General features: G+C 37.6%; 1 protein-coding gene across 40 annotated transcripts in view; it reads right to left on the reverse strand.

Annotated features, from left to right (window-relative positions):
- Positions 1–858: 858 nt before the first annotated feature.
- CLASP2 (cytoplasmic linker associated protein 2) overlaps positions 859–17993 on the reverse strand; it is a 172103-nt gene continuing 154968 nt past the window's right edge. For all 40 annotated transcript variants that reach the window (XM_070455349.1, XM_070455346.1, XM_070455364.1 and 37 more), the window contains 6 exons: positions 16762–16990; positions 9506–9699; positions 8412–8540; positions 5710–5916; positions 4545–4661; positions 859–2624 (listed from right to left, as the gene is read on the reverse strand). In XM_070455349.1, the coding sequence (XP_070311450.1) occupies positions 2538–2624; positions 4545–4661; positions 5710–5916; positions 8412–8540; positions 9506–9699; positions 16762–16990 (963 nt within the window). In that variant the 3' untranslated portion in view covers positions 859–2537. The remainder of the gene's footprint in view (positions 2625–4544; positions 4662–5709; positions 5917–8411; positions 8541–9505; positions 9700–16761; positions 16991–17993) is intronic.

Consider the following 17993-nt stretch of genomic DNA (forward strand, 5'->3'; position numbering starts at 1 on the left):
AATATGAAGGAATAGAGTGAATTTACTCCAAATTTGAAACCTCAGATTCAAACCATATCTTACTTGAAATTGTCAGAAGTCTATTAATGATTTTGAAAACCCACAAGAAACAAACATGTTTTAAAACATGGAATTACATGCTTTTTAAATTGGTTTTCTGCAGCGTGGGTAAATGAATGACACTGATGCTTAGGGGAGAAAAGTAGAAAGAAAAAAAAATTAACCAGTAGCTTTTTATCACCATTCTTTAATAGCTGACATATTAATATGTTTCTGATGAACAAATTAAAGGTATTGTAAATAGCAATCTGAATAGTCAACAGTAATTTTCTTATAGTCTTATCAACTGAAATAATAGAACTTTAAACATGACTTAGCTTTCACCTTATCACATTAAACCATAATCTTCTGTTACCCATTCATTTCTTGAGTGCCTGCCTTTATGCACCAGGTGTTTGATCTAAGTTTTCAAGTAGAGTTATTATTCAGGCTGTGTCACTCTATTTGGTTGTCAACAGTAGTTAGAGCAGGACCTTAAAGAGGTCAAAATTAAATTAATATTTTGATCCAAAATGATTATAAAACATACCAAGGTCATGAAACATAAAACATTACTGAGATAAGTTCAATGCTTAAAATACCTTTTCTTTTTAAGGATAAGCTATAATATATACATGCATTTAGAGTTATATACATTGGATTGTGGTTGCTACTCCTGACAAATCCTTTCCCTTCAGATGCACTTACAAATTCATGAGAACACCACTGATATAGGACTTCCTAAAAGTTTTTAAAAACCTAGTTAGGAGATAAGTGACTTGTCACACAGTAACACAGAAAAACAACCGATATACATCGTTAATTTTTTCAAGTAATGTTATGTACAGTTTTATTGCCAGTATATGCACAACAGTAAGCATAAAACTATAAATACACAATGTAATTAACAGTAGAAAACAAAATTGTTACAGGTAAGGGGGGGTGATGTAGAGAAACTATTTTCCTGCTGCTAGAACAAAAACAAAGGAAGGTAAAAGCCTATGACAAATCATCCATTCAGTACTCTTGTCTTAAATTCTTTACATACATTTCTACATTTTTTTTTTCAATTAAACAAAGAAAGTACAGATAACTCTGTTAACAATAGCAAATTGCTTCCCTAATAGCCATTTGCCTTTCCAGTCAAATTCACTTTATGTTAAGATTTAAAAAAAAAAAAAAGAAAAGTCAAGGTAAGAAATCATTAGTATCCTGGTTCCATAAGATCTAATCTGCCTTTCACCAAAACCAGTAATTTTTGAAAGTTGGCTGCACGTGAAAATAAGAGGTGTAGCAAAAGGTGATTAAAAAATTTGTTAAAAAGTAACAGAAGATCACCCTTTTAGTAGTTTTCCAAAAGACGCTATATAGGCAGCAGCTCAGTTAAAAGTATTAGCCCTGAAGAGGTAGAGAATTTGAGCCCATTACATGAAGATAATAATAGCCTTGGCACCATCTTCTCTCTCATCAGGATCAATGTTTTCAAGTAAGACAATTTCATGGCAAAAGGAAACCAGGTTCCACCATATAAAGAAAAGGTGCTGGTCGACTCCCATGTCGCAAGTTTGTTTCATTAAATGAGAAACAGAAGACGGTCAAGGACACACATGCACTTGCTTTCTTTTTGTCTGTTTCCATTATCAAGTTTATTCATAAGTGAATTTGATATTAATAAATAAAAAAAGCATCATTCACAACCAAGATAAACAAACCAAAAAACCCTGCAATGAAACCTTCTACTTGAATAAGTAACAAGAAAAACACAGGCTGATGATTTGGTGCAGCTTTCTTAAGGGATCAGAGAGGGGGGACATGGTTTTAAATAAACGTGGCAAGGTCAACAACCAACAAACGATACCAGCTCTACAGAACTGGCTGGTTCTGTAACGTTTCTTTGAGGTCTTAGTTTTAAACTACAGATCACCCCAAAGAAGTTGCAACTAATGACATATATCACCATCACACCAACAGAGTCCAGCTGGAGTTCAAATTAGTCCTGTTTTGTTTCACATCATTTCAATATTTCTAGCATAGGACATGATACGGAACAAAACTCAAAAGTAGCAATAAAAATATTATTCTGCATTTGAATAAAGGCCAAAAAAAAAAATGTTTTAGACTGTTAAACTTTAAAGCTTTAAGCATTCCTGTTTAACCAGCATTAAAAAAAAAAAATTTATACAGTCGTTAACACTGGCAAAGGTTAATGGGAAGACAAAGAAGTACAAACATGTGAAATGATTAATTAGATTAAAAATTACTTTGTATTGATCAACTGATGTTAATACTGCTTCTTCTTGAATTTGGAATATCTATTGTAAAAGTTACATGCAGACTGAGGATAGTCCTCTGTTACGGAAAATACAAAACAAAACAAAAAACTAAAACTGGGAAACAATGGTAAGTTTCAAAAGCTGTATTTGAAAATTTCCTTTCATTGATGAGGGTGGTCTGTCTGTCCTTTCTTTGAGAGACCTGGTTCACTTCTGTCAGCTTCACTAACTTTGTCCAGAAACATCAGTAGTGGGGTCAACTCCTCCAGAACCTGTCTGTGCACGTTTGATGTAAAGATTCAGTAGCTTCATCTGCAGATTCAAGCCAAACACACATCATTTCGGCAAGATGCTCTAAATTATCCTGAGATGCTCATTAAAAAAAATTATACACATATGCGAGCTTTAAAAGGTATTTTAGACTGAGGGGTTATTATAATGCACCAGCTATTGTTGATAATTAAGAACTGAAAAAAAAATTTAAGTCTTACTTTTGTTCATGACTGAGTATTCTAGCATGCCTTTTCAAAAACAGAGTAATTAACATATAAAACTTAAAGAAGTCACCATTAGGACAAAAATGGTAAACATTTGGGCATTATGTGCTATACAATATGCTGCCTTACATTGTATCTTTTTATCTTCACAACACTTTAGAGATGAGGAAATCAAGATTCAGGATGTACCATCCCTGCCTAAGGTCAAAAGGGTAGAGAGAAGTGGGCCAGGAGATGAAATTAGGCTCTTGGGTTCCAGAACCCAAGATCAAGACAACTATGTCACTATTCTCCTAACAGGAATATTTTTTATTTCTCTGTCATTTTGCAGTCTGTACTGTATGAGATCATATTATTATAGTTTGGAATCAAAGCACATCCAATTCTGTTTTCTATTTTTTTTTTTAACCTAATGTTATTCTCAAATATTTTTCCCACCTTCTTATTGTCTTCACATGCAACATTACTACAGGCTGCCTAGAATGCTGATAAAGTGATGAATTTTAATTCTTCTACAGATAACTCTGGATTATCAGGACCTAACTTGTCACAAAACTCAGAAAACTTTTCCCTCTGAAAACCACACAGTTGTTCAAAATTTGCTTTTCTTAGCATTTACTCTTTGACCCAATGGTTTAACCCAGCATCCATGGCATTCAGTGGCTCACTGAACCCTCTGAAACTAGGCGTAAAATTTTCTGTATGAGTTTATTTTTCTTGAGATGAGATTACACCCGAAGCTCAAAGTGGTCTGTAATACAGAAAAGCTTAGGAATCACTGCTTTAATCTATCTATAACTTGTATAGGTTTTAATGTAAGGTATATATTTGAGTTCTTTTTCCTTTATATGTATTTCTTATTCCCTTTTGCTACTTAAAAAATAATTTTGATTATAGTAATGACAATTGTTAGGATTTGTGGAAACTCTTTAAATGAAGGTGAGTGTCCCGCTAACTGGTTCATAAACCATAATTCAACAATCATAGTTTATCCTCACCCTTCAGAACAGATTTAAGGTTTTGATGATACCAAAGAAATGAAGAAAACAAAACTAATGTTTTTTACATCTTAAGGACTAATTGTAAAATTTATTTTAACATATCAAGTAAAAATTAAACATTTATGGTGATCATAATAAGAGCAGAAAGAGAATGAGAACAAATATTTGATTATCATAATTCACAGGGGAGAATTTTCTAAATGTTCTCGTGTTCCATAATTTGGTACATGTAAGTCCATGAATATGGACAATTTATTCTTTTTTTTTTCTTCTTTTTTTCAGCTGTACTATGTGGCGTGTAGGATCTTAGTCCCCCAACGAGGGATAGAACCTGTGTCCCCCTACAATGGAAACACAGAACCTTAACCACAGGGCAACCAGGGAATTTCCAACTACTATTTATCCTTTTCTCTTTTCTGTTTATTTTTAAACAGCCACAGGGGTAAGAACTGAGTGTGAGAGTGGGAAGAGTGAGTTGGTGATCAGGAACAACTGGAAGCAGTAGGCATTTTTTCACAGCAATCTACCAACCATCCTACCAAACCGCTGACTTCACTCGAGTGACAGAAGTGAAAGTACAGATAGCTAAACTGCAAACGGTAAGAGGAATTAGGTTGGACGCTTAAAGCCTAATTAAAAGTCAAGTAACAAATTACCCTTCAATACACACAAAGAAGTCTATTTTGAAGAACGACCCATGGCCACCATCTTTGGGAGAGAGCAGCCTTACTTACTTTACTGCCAGTGAGCTGACTGAGATGTGGTTTTAGTTCATCACCAATTACTGCATGAACAGCCACCAGGCAGAAGACACAAGCTTTCCGAACACTGCTCTCCGAATTATCATAGCCCTGGGAAGAAATCCTTGTTAGTACTCCTGCGGGATCTGACAAAAGCACCACTGCACAGAAACAGAAGTGCAACTCAGAGAGATGTCAAGTGTGCTGACGAGAGAGCGTTTTACTGACTGGGTAAAGTTAATATCTCACCTTTTCAGGCAGAGACGTCTCTTTCCCTCTTCCCTTTCCCCTTGAGCACCCCCATTCCACTGTCAGCCTGTTTTATCAGGGTCTTTCTTATTCAGCCTGGTAAGCTACAATCTCTGGCTGCAAAAGTCTCTGAATTAACCTTTCTAAAGCCTTCAGCTTTTGGGTATTTAGCAGCTCCTCGCGAATGAATAAAACCAAACCTCCTTGGCCTGGCAGTCAGGGTGCTCCTCTAATCCAGGCTGAATTAGATTAACATCTGGACCATCCCTACCATTACTCTAAGTTATTTATCCAACAAACATTTATTCATGTCCACTACTATATGTGTGACACATACCTATTATGTATATTCTGTTCTTAGCACCAAAGCACAGATAAAGAAAGAAGACATTTGGATCTTATCTTCAAAGACCTCACAACTTAGTAGCTGCAGCTTAGAACAGTCACAAAGCTAATACTATAGACGCACAAAGAAATGAATGATGGCATCTTACACACACACTATTTAATATTAGTCATTAAAATTATACTATAGCATATTATTTATTAGATTGGAATAGGAAAAGGTTCCATTCTATAGAAAAGGTTCATAGTCTTTGATTAACTTAAGCAAAGCATGTCACAAAATAAGATCCCATTTTTCTTAAAGAGTTTTTCATATGTCTGGGTTTGTATGCATAGACAAAACCACATTACATGCTCAGTTACTACACTAAACAGTAAGTTTTGTGTACCCCCCGGCCCCTACACACACACACACAGAGCTAGCTATGGGAAGTCTTTTGCGCTGAACACCTGAGAGAGCAGGAAGGTTTGGTCATGACATTGGTGTTGCCTGGCAAGTGCCTAAAATAACTGAATCCCCACTGTATCAACACAGCTTCTTTCTGAACCAAGTTTTACTGCTTACCTGTATTAGGCCTGGCATGATCTCTGGCAAAAGCAGGTTAAGGGTTTCCTTGGACACTCTCTCGATCACTTTTGTTTGCATTTTGATGGCAGCCAGGTTGATGGGGTAGTCTGCAGTCTGGATGATGGGACACAGCACTTTGATGCACTGTTCCGGGCTGATAGAAGTGGCCAGCACTGATGCGGCCTCCTCAGCAGATCTCACCACCTAGGACAGAGGGCAATGCTGAGCAGGGAAATGACTCTGTAAAATGTATGCTCTGTCCTGGATGTGCACATTTCATAAAATACATAATACAACATGGGATCTGGAGTTTTCTTTGAAAACATGAAAGTAAATAAATGGATACATGGGGCTTTATTATATCATTCTTCCTTCTTCTGTGTTCTCTCTCTTTTTAAAAAATAATCAGCATGTATTTATTGGGTAACATTTTGCTCAGTGCTGTAATATAGAATGTTTGGGGATACCAAAAAGCATCTGCAATCAGAAGGTTTCTAGATATAAAATTTACATGAATTTTGTGAGTTTGGGGACTATGTCTTTATTCTTCTGTACTTTCTTAATGCTGGCCTGGTTTAACAATGAACGCAGTCTGACCATGATATTGTGGTCAGGTTCTGCAGGGGAGCAGGGGCTCTGTCCACCTTGACTATCCTGTCACTGGCGTCCTTAGCATCAGCCGTGCGAGACCCTGCTCACTGTGAGGACCCTCAACTCCAGGATGACTCATGTCCCTTTTATCACATTATTACAAAATAAAGTAAAAGTTATTTCATTAATATGTTATCAAGTTAACAATCTAGTTCCCCTACTGTTCATAATGATTTTCTTTCCTTCTATACTGGACTTGGGGAGGTAAGATGCTGGTTTTGCAAGAAAAATTATCTATATTTTTACTGGAATCTGTAATCTCTAAAGATGCTCTTGAAAAGATGTAAAAATTACTGCCCCTGTGGCTATTTTTGGTATTGTCTCACTTACGCTCTCAACCTGAGAGGTTTAGAAAGGAACAGTGGAGAATACACTGGAAATCAGAAGCTGCTGTTGTTTGGTTGCTAAGTGGTGTCTGACTCTTGCGACCCCATGGACTGTAGCCCACCAGGTTCCTCTGTCCACGGGATTTCCCAGGCAAGAATACTGGAGAGGGTTACCACTTCCTACTCCAGGGGGTCTTCCTGACCCAGGGATCGAACCCATGTTTCCTGCACTGGCAGGCAGGTTCTTTACCACTGAGCCACCAGGGAAGCGCCTGGCAAGTCAGAAGACCAAGGGCTAATTTTGGCTGTGATAGCTTAAGGATATCAACTTTATCTTTTGCAAAAATTGGTATGCTGCCGGCCTTATTTGGCTTAGAAGGTGGATAACTAAACTACAAATATTATGTAGTTTTTTTTTTTTTAAGGCTTCAGTAAGATGCTACAGATGTACCACTCAAACACCAGCTGATTTTTTAAAACTGGATTAAAAATCCGGGTAGATTTAAAAATTATGGTGCATAATACTATAAGATTCAGTCATAGCTTCTGAAAGGTGAATAACCCAGATGGTTTTGATTTCTTCATAGTATCACCAAGATTTTCTTATTGTCATGTATGTGAAATGTGGTGTTTCACTTGGTTTTAGCTGCATTTCCCTAAAAATGAATGAGGCTGAGAATCGTTTCATGTGCTTGTTGGCAATTTGTATATCTTCTGTTAAGAAGTGTCAACTGATCTGCTCACTTAAAAGACGAGTTATTTATCTTTTGATTGTTGAGGTATAAGAGTTCTTCATATATTATGGTTGTTATCAGACATGATTTGCAAAAACATTCTCCTATGTTGTGGGCTGTCTTTTCATTTTCTTGAGAGTGTCCTTTGAAGCGCAAAGGTTTTTAATTTTGATAAAAGTTCAATTTACACCTTTTCCCTTGTTATCTCTGCTTTTGGCATTATGTCTAAGAAACTACTGCCTAATCCAAGGTAACAAAGTTTGATGCCTATGCTTTCTTCTGGGAGTTTTACAGTTTTGGTTCTTATGCTGAGCTTTAATCTATTCTGTCTCATTGCTGTTTTAACTTTCTTTTTTTTGACTTGTCTTTTGCTTATGTCTTAGAGACACCTAATGCTCTCTCTTAGAATTGCAGTCCCTATTTGAAACTGGCTTTTCTAATTATTTCTAAGATTTTAATAAAAGTCCTTATGATTGTCTCATCAGTGCCACTGGTTATGGTGGGGGTATCCTAACAATGAAGTAATGAGATAGGTTTACAGGACTTTTTCAGGAAAGCTGTCCTCAGTGTTTTATTGAATAAACTCTTAACAGATACCCAGCTATTAAAGGCAATTTACCACTTTAAAATAACAATGATTCTTATTTCCATTAGTTACTAAAAAAAAACAAATCCTATCGGTAAATGGAAAGTGAAGTTAAGACTGGGAAACTCTAAGTGGAAATCTAAAACTGAATGAAAGGAGAAAATGAAATCAGATAAATTATATCCTGGAGTTAGCCTATTTTGGATAAAATGCCATGATATCAACATAACTAATTTAACAGAAAAGAACGTATCTTTGCCTTTCAATCAGATACTACCTTGAACATGAGGTGGTCATTAAGAAAACGCTTGCCAAGGGTACTTTACAAACACATTTATGTTTCATACAATAATATCAAAAGTACTGAGAACAAAATAAGAATTTATTTGTTAGATAACTCACCTCCTTATGAGGGTCTTTATGTGCTTCCAGTGTTTTCATGACAGTCAATTCTGCATAGTTTTTAAATCTTGCTGGTTGATGCCTTAGGATTTCTCTTAAAACTTTCAATGCCAAAGCCCTGATTGTAGGCTAAAAAGAAACATTTTAATGTTGTAATGCAAGAAAAGTTATGACCAACCTAGACAGCATATTAAAAAGCAGAGACATTACTTTCCCAGCAAAGGTCTTTCGAGTCAAAGCTATGGTTTTTCCAGTAGTCATGGATGGATGTGAGAGTTGGACTATGAAGAAAGCTGAGCGACGAGAATTGATACTTTTGAACTGTGGTGTTGGAGAAGACTCTTGACAGTCCCTTGGACTGCAAGGAGATCCAACCAGTCCATCTTAAAGGAAATCAGTCCTGAATATTCATTGGAAGGACTGATGCTGAAGCTTAAACTCCAATATTTTGGCCACGTGATTGAAGAGCTGACTCACTGGAAAAGACCCTGATGCTGGGGAAGACTGAAGGTGGGAGAAGGAGACGACAGAGGATGAGATGGTTGGATGGCATCAGACTCAATGGACATGAGTTTGAGTGGACTCTGGCAGTTGGTGATGGATAGGGAGGCCTGGAATGCTGCAGTCCATGGGGTTGCAGTCACACATGACTCAGCGACTGAACTGAATGCAAGGGTCTTAATAAAGGTTGAGGGAACTGTAGAGAACTGCATAAAATACGTGGTATATTACATAATCAAGCTTTCACATCTCCAGCTGAAAACTTACACTTCTCAAAGAAATAAAGAACCACTAGTTCTATTAAAAATTTTTTTACTTCTGAACAACTGATTCAGATATGCAAAAAAAATTGCACATTTGAATAAAAATTTATGTCAGCAATGTTTTATTTTTCCTGCGGTCAACTGCTTAAAATCATTGATCTACTTGGTTGAGAAGAAAAAGTATTTTATGGTGAAAATTTCATGCAGACTGAAGCAGCAGCAAAGACTCACTTCCCCAATTGCCAAATACGTGTAGTGTTTGATTAATAGGCAATGACAGGCAACCCAAGACACAAAGACAGGCTACTGTTTACATGCTCTGCTACTTACCTCTTTATCCCCAAGGGTTTCAAGCAATAAAAGTAATATTGTTTTGAAGTGTTCATCCCAAACACTGAAAGATTCTTCCTGTGTCAGTTTCATGAGTTCATACAGGGCGATTTTTCTTTCTTCTACGCGTTCATTATGGTTAGACAACTCCTTCAACAACTCTGCAACCAGGTCAGAATGGTCTAGGGAAAGATCTGTCATAAGGACATGATGTTAATTCTTTGACTTTAGAGGGCAACTTTCACAAGGATAGGGATGATAACTTTATAACATCATGCGACACAGGCCAGAAAGTTTAGTTATAAAAACAGCAAAGAAAAATGACCAAGATTCTTTTCCATTTGTCATCCCCAAAACCTCAACGCTAGCTTAAAACTGTTTATGATAAAAATTCATGAGAGAGAGAACTGTATAATGAACCCCCATGTATAATGAAACCTTAATTGTATAACGAACCCCCATCACCAGACTTAAAAATTAAGATTTTACCATTCTCACATCATCTTTGCCCCAACCCCCACCTAGTTTTATCAAATATTTCTAGCAAATCCCAAACTTGTCATTTCATCCTTACTCACTTCAGCATGCATGTCTATGTTGTCATGCCAAGGGGCTCACAGGGTTTGGGCACTCCATTTTTAGCGATACCAATAGTGATCCCTGGATTTAACTAGTAACAACTTGATCCCACCACTGGGAAGTTCCCTGTCAGTCTTTGAACTAAAGATTTCACTCACTGATGGGGCTAAATTACTTTATTAGGAGTTAAAAATGTGTTGGAATTTTTCTGAGAGTGAGTTTGTCAACTAGTGCTATTTTGATTACCCTGAAAAGGAGTTTAATATTTCCCCTTAAATTTCAGAGTCAAGAGTTTGGGCCCAGTGGTTATCAGAGAGTATTCATTTGCTTCTGTTTTTTAAAAGTGTAATTAGGAACTCATTAATTTTATGAATGTTAAAGGGCACGCTGCTGATTTTTCAACAGTCATCAGATAATGCTTTGAGTCATCTCTGTAGGAAAGATGATTCAATCCAAAAGTTCACTTCAGAACATTACAAAACACCAGAGTTCTTCCTAAATTCTTTTGATGATAAAATACATGTTAAATTCAGGTTTTAAGGGACTTGGACAGGCATTTGCGTGAGCAGAGCTTGTGCCACAGACTCCTTTTCCTTCTAACCTCATCTCTGGAATAAAATAACCACAGACCATGGTGCCTGAGCCTAGAAGGTCCACCTGGGGTCACTGCCTCTCCAGGAAAGACGGCTGTCAGTGTGAAGCTGTATGCTCTGTGGCTCTGCTCGGCACGAACATTCTGGTCTTCTGGAGAGGGTCATAGCCAACAAAAGGAAAGGTTTAAGAGGAAACTGCAGGTTTCCCAAAAGTGAACCTGGAGGTTGTAGTTTGTCAGATGGCTCACTACTGGTCCATAAAAATACACACTACTGTGCACATCCTGCTGGCTGAATAGCCACAAACCTAGAGATACCAACGACCTGACATTACAGATCTCAGGGAATCAACAACTACATAAAGAAAAGCTGTATTTCACTTAAGAGGATTCAGAAATCTGAAGAAAGAAAACCAAGCTGAACTACCAGAACAGATGAATTTTTTTCCCCCTTTTGGCTCTACCCCATGGCATGGAAACCTAAGTGCTCCACCAGGCACTGAACACATGGCCCCACCCAGCATTGGAAGCGCCGAGTCTTGACCACTGAACCTCCACAGAAGTTCCCAGATGACTTCTATTGGAATAAAACTAACAATGATAGGGAAGGGAAACTGAACCAAATAAAATGACAACACTTACTGACTATAAAAAAGGAAATGTGTTAGGACAACTTTTGTGGAACTATAATAACACTAAGAACCTCTGATCCCTAAACACTCATATATGACAGCACAAAATGTGACTAATGAAATTATAACTTGAGGTAATCTGGAAAGAATGAGTACTGAGGAGAACCAAATTAGGATTTTGGAAAATTAGGAAGAATTTTTAAGAAATGCAGAGCAAAATCATGAAAAATAAGAAATTTCAGTTCAAAGATCTTAATTTGGAAAATAAAAATAAACTTATAATAAATTCATCTGTTATAGACCAACAACAGAACAATGTTGCTGGTTTAACAAGAACTACTGCAGCAGGATAAATACATCTCTACAAACTCCTCAAGAATCACTCCTGAGAAGTTACATTATCAGACTTTCAAAGATGTCAGAAAATCATTCTGATTAAGAGTGTATTTTATTTCAGCTGAATAAAGGGAAATCTCAAGAAAATGCTTTGTTTCAAAGGAACTCAGTTCTCTTCTTCATGAATATAGGCTTTGTAATTACTCTAGAAGATAATTAGAAACGACTTGTCATATATAATGATCTGGACAGATGACTGACAGGAAAATAATTTCTGCCAAAGAAAGCACAAATTATTTGTTGATAAAGTATAGCCAACTGTGTTTCCTCTTCTAACACAGAGAGGCATTGTGGCTCTGTGAAAAGAACAGAGGCTCAGGGATCTCACCAAGCCTCTCTCTCTCAGCCTTTGTGGGACAGGAGCACACTCTTAATTACTGTGGAGGCTGGGTTTCCTTGATCAGTAGAACAGGAAAACGGCACCCACCTCCTAGGGTCAGAATGAAAATCTGGGTTTAAAACATGAGTTTCTCTTGAATAACAGTATTATCCTCATCAGAGATAGTATATATTCTGGAATATTACAGTCCCTGGTGAATTTTACAAAGGTCATAATTAGAAGTGGCTATGAGTGGGTTTGACTTGTTATTTTGATAAACCTATCACTAATGTATGTATCTGTCTGTGACATGTACAGAAACATCTGAGTAAGAGAGATACTTAATAAGAGTATCTCAGAGTTTTAAAACAAATTTTCTTTCGTAGAAAACTCCCACTTGAAGAAAACAGTAATCTCCTAACAAAGGTCCGTCTAGTCAAGGCTATGGTTTTTCCAGTGGTCATGTTTGGATGTGAGAGTTGGACTATAAAGAAAGCTGAGTGCAGAAGAATTGATGCTTTTGAACTGTGATGTTGAAGAAGACTCTTGAGAGTCCCTTGGACTGCAAGGAGATCCATCCCATCCATCCTAAAGGAGATCAGTCCTGGGTGTTCTTTGGAAGGACTGATGTTGAAGCTGAAACTCCAATACTTTGGCCACCTGATGCAAAGAGCTGACTCATTTGAAAAGACCCTGATGCTGGGAAAGATTGAGGGCAGGAGGAGAAGGGGTTGACAGAGGATGAGATGGTGGGATGGCATCACCGACTCAATGGACATGGGTTTGGGTGGACTCTGGGAGTTGGTGATGGACAGGGAGGCCTGGCGTGCTGCAGTTCATGGGGTCGCAAAGAGTCGGACACAACTGAGTGACCGAACTGAACTGAACAAAAGTTTTAGATTGTAAAAACAAAAAGAAGAGGAGAAATTTTACTTGGGGCCAGGGTTTAAAGGAAAAATCAAAACAGCAAAATTGATGTCAATATATTAAACAGGATAATGTTAGCAACATTCACAATAATGTCAAAGTCTTCACCTTACATTTTAAAAAGAAAACAGACAATAAGTGAAAATAATTGATGCACAAAGCCTGGAGAAACTATTTTGGTTTAGTAGGAGGCTTATCCATCTTTGAAGAGTGTTTACTCAACATAAAAGGTCTGGCTTATGTTTCAGAAGTCAATCAAGTATTATGCTGTGAAGAAATAATGTTCTCAAGTTCAGAACTATTCAACCCAGTTTAGGTTTCAGCTAATTTCCAGAGATATTTTCCTTTAACAAATAGGAAATAGATGATCTTTATTAAAGGAGAAGAAAATTAGAGTAGGGGTTACCCTGCTACATTGTCATAGTTTTGGCTTTGTGATGTGATATTTGTGATATATCCAGTCTCTTTTAACAGAAGTTGGTAAAAACACAATTCCTCAATCTCATAAAATGAAGATATTTTTTTCATTCATCAAAATTACAGGCCTGGGGACACATTCATGGGCAGAGTAAGCAGGGTTTCCACATGAGGATGGGAAAGGTAGGGTTTCAGAGTTCAGCCAGAATAAGAAGCGAGTCCCCGTGTAGTGGCAACCAGGTGTGATCTGTCAAGAGCCCAAGCAGAAGGGCACTGGGTATCAGTGTCCACGTGGAAGGGGGAGCCCAGCGGGGTGAGGCATGCATGTGTGCAAGTGAGGAGGTGGTGATAGGGATGGAGAACTGGTTGCACACAGAAGCGGGGATCAAATAAGCAAATATAGTAAAGATAATGGACGTCAGGTTTCTCATAGGGGTTATCAATAGCTAAAGAGAGAAGCTAAAATTAATCTCATGGTGCTAGACTGGAATTGGAGTTATTGGTACAAACACACAGCTTTTGACAGATACAGAAATAGATATATATCAATGCATACATACTCCTTAGCTCTAGTCACTTAGAGGAACTATACCAAGTGTCCAAACTTTAGTCTTAAAAGATCATTTCCTATTAAAAGAAACCAAGGATTGATCCTTGGAGAAATGGTTGGTTACAGGACTGAAGCAAGGACAGTGTAAGATTATGCTGTGTCAGAACGTAAGGATGGGGACCTGTTAAAAGGACACAAAGCCAGCTTAAATGGGATCCTGGTGGTCAAATCAAGGACCACTTGAGCATCAAAACAAGTGATGATAATTAAACATTATAACCCACTGAATACAATAGGAAATTGTGTCTGTACATAAATTATATGTCTATACTTATAGTTATAACAAGGTCATGTTGCATTTAGTCTTCACGTCTCCTTCAGTGTTCAGTCTTTTCTTGGCGTTCATGACCGTGGCACTTTTAAAAATTAAAGGCCAGTTATTTTGTAGCATTTCCCTCAATTTAGGTTTGTTTGATGTTTTCTTACGATCAGATTTAGATTATATGCTCTTGGCATCAGTATCACAGAGGTGATACTGCATCTGTTGACTAACACACGATTTCACTTTGCCCCAAGGGTGGTGATATAACTTTGATCACTTGATTATGGTGCTGCTCCTAGGCTTCTCCACTGTGGAGTTACCCATTTTGGAATTAGTAGGTTTTTTTTTTGAAAGATACTTTAAAACTGTAAATACCCTGTTTCTGATTTGTTGCTGTTCATTCGTTCAGTGTGGTCCAACTTTTTACAACTCCATGAACTGCAGCACTCCAGGCTTCCCTGTCCTTCACCATCTCCCAGAATTTGCTCAAACTCGTGTCCACTGAGTCCATGTTGCCATCCAACCATCTCATCCCCTGCTATTCCCTTCTCCTCCTGCCCTCAATCTTTTCCAGCATCAGGATCTTTTCCAGTGAATTGGCTCTTCACATAAGGTGGCCAAAATATTGGAGCTTCAGCATCAGTCCTTCCAATGAATATTCAGGGTTGATTTTCTTTAGGGTTGACAGGGTTTGATCCTTCTCAAGAAGAAGGAACCGTATTCACAACTTTTAAGCTTTTGCCTGTTTTGAAATAATACTTAAAAAACAAACAAAAAAACACCCTACACACAGACACACACACAGAGGGCAGACGGAGCAAGTCATGTCAGTTGTGACCACTGTGCATAAATAATATAAAAACAATTAAAGTTGTTAAAGCTAGGTCTCAATCACCAGGCTGCTGGCATGAGTCACGGGCCCAAGGACACTTTGCTGCTTCGTCCGCTTTACTCACACACTCCTGTTATGCTGCTGCTGTGACTAACCCTCAAGAGCACAGGCAACTACGAGCATAGACTGAAGTGCATAATGGTCACAACTTTATAGATTCTTATGTAATTTACAGCATTTGGCATATCGTCATAATTCTGCCTTTGTGATATTTGTGATATATTAAGTCACTCAATATGACATGTTGATAAAAACATGATTCATCGACTGCATTAGTGAAGAAATACAGAAGTGAAGAGATTTTTCTACTCTTCAAAATCACAAAAATTTAAAAAAAAACTGAGAGCTAATTTTTCAGTCTTCCTAACAATTAAAGAAATGCTTATTAGGATATCTATTTTATACCTATTACAATGATAAAACATAAAAACACTTAAACATTCTGGGTAGCTGAGGAAATCAGTACTACTTAAATTTGCCATGTGTTTTGAGTTGGTAACTGGTAGTAACTCTGAAAACTTAAGACTTACATATCCTTTAATTGAGCAATTTTATCTCTAGAACTCTCTTAAAATTATCTGTATATGTGCACAAAAGTTTATGCAAAAATAAGTTCACTGACAGCAACACTGAGGGAATAAAGGAATACCAGAAACTATTAATACCTAATTATGAAATCATGAGGCAGTGTTGAGGGGGAGACTTTCAAGTTTATCTACATATAAGTTACATATTACTAAAGATTACTTAAGCCTTTAGTTCAAAAAAGAAGTAATGAATCACGTAATTTACAGAGGAAATATGCAATTCCTTATTATTAAAAACAAAGAAAATACTATTTGCACTGTTTTACACTTTATAATCAGTTTCTATATACCTTATCCAAACCTCACAGCAGACTATGATCAGAAGGGCAGGTAAGACGGCATCTCCACCCATGACAGGTGAAGTTCAGGAAGGTCAATCAACCTCCCAGGTGATGCAGCTTATTTAGTAAGTGTTAAGAGCTTAGACCCAGACTTCCCTGGTGGCTCAGATGGTAAAGAATCTGCCTGCAACGCAGGAGACCTGGGTTCAGTCCCTGGGTTGGGAAGATCCCCTGGAGAAGGAAATGGCAACCCACTCCAGTATTCTTGCCTGGAGAACTCCATGGACAGAGGAGCCTGGTGGGCTACAGTCCACGGGGTCGCAAAGAGTCAGACAAGACTGAGCAACTAACATACACACACACAGAGAGCTTAGACCTAAGCCAACTCCAAATCTTAATTGTACCCTTTCCCATATTCAGTCCTTGAATTAAAGTTTGTAACTTCACACTAAAGAATGGGTATCCCTTTAATGGGTTTTGTCACTCTGTATAAAAATTAATAACTAAATGAAAATGTAACTGGTTTCAGTTGTTCCTGGGAAAACTAAAGTTTTCTTGATTTCAAGGATGATCTTAGGATGATTAATCTGTCTTTTATTCTGGAGAAGAAAACTACTAAACCAACAGAAATGAGCTCCTAGAAGATGGCAGAGAACATTCTCACTCTCAAAGATCCTTACTTTTTAGAGAATTGCACAAAAAGAACATGTATCTTCTTTTGCATCACTGATTATCAGTCCTCTGAACACAGACAGGACATACCATCAGGAAACTGGTCAGCATCGTCATCAAACATGGCCTCCTTGAGGGCAGACTTGTTGAAGGGACTGATGCTATCTGAATAGTTATACGGATTATAGTCTCGGGAGCGTGGAGAGGAGTGAGCAGGCATCGAATGGAGCAGTGAAGCCTTATTATCAAGGGCTGTTTGGCTTGAGTCAGTAGCATCACCTCCTGCTCTTGGGTCAGACATCCCAGGACCACCACACATCTATTAATGGGAAGAAGAAGGCACAGCAAATTAAATCATTTCAAATATCTGTTTGAAAGTCTAAAGAGGTACTTCCCTACTGCTTGAAAGTCTATTTTGAAAAGATAACAAAAACCAGCTGAAAAAAATTAAGTAATGAAATCCACATGATGATGAACTAAAACTTGAGTTCACAAAGTCAAAGTTTGCTAGAAAAGATGTAAAGAAACCATAGCTGTAAGGGTGAATAAGAATCATGAAAGAATGCTGTCTCTAATGATTCCCACAGTTTCCTTATCAAGGACAGAATCAAATATATACAATGTGATTAGCAATGCCAGTAAAAGATACAAAACAACTTTCATTAGAAACACAGAACTAAAAGGTCCCAGATTTCATTATTAAGGTTGTAAATTCTATAATGACAGTATAGTAATAAAGTATAAGAAAACAATTTTAAAAGGCCTACTTAAGGAAAAAAAGGCCACAGAGGACAGAATAACTTTTGGAAGGCTGTATGATGGGAGTTTGGGCACATTAACATAACCTATCAAAATACCAGTTACCACCATCAATATCACTATTACCACCATCTACTGAGCAACCACGTGCTATGCCAGTAGCAAGGTGTTTTACAAATATTCTTTAAATATTTACTGTACATGGAATACTGTATGTATTCCATGCCAGGCATCATTACTGGCATTGAGAATATACTAGTTAACAAATGAGAGAATGCCGTCTATGCTCACGAAGCTGACATTGTAGTTGAGGGACAGAGACGTTAGGAAAACGTAACGAGTGAGTTATGTATGCGGTACAGTAGGAGGTGAAGCTCACATGGCAGGCAAGTGCAGTATTAAAGGGATCCGAGTGCCAAAGCTGCAGATGAGCCAGTGTGGCTGGAGCAAGACTCACTGGGAAGCCACTGCAGCCGAGATCTGGAGGAAATGAGGAAACTGGCCATGGGTATCTGGAGTAAGAATGTTTAGGGCAGAGGGGGCAGCCAAGACAAAGGCACTAA

Source organism: Odocoileus virginianus, chromosome 26 (genome assembly GCF_023699985.2).
Source record: "Odocoileus virginianus isolate 20LAN1187 ecotype Illinois chromosome 26, Ovbor_1.2, whole genome shotgun sequence".
NCBI classification, from domain to species: Eukaryota; Metazoa; Chordata; class Mammalia; order Artiodactyla; family Cervidae; genus Odocoileus; species Odocoileus virginianus.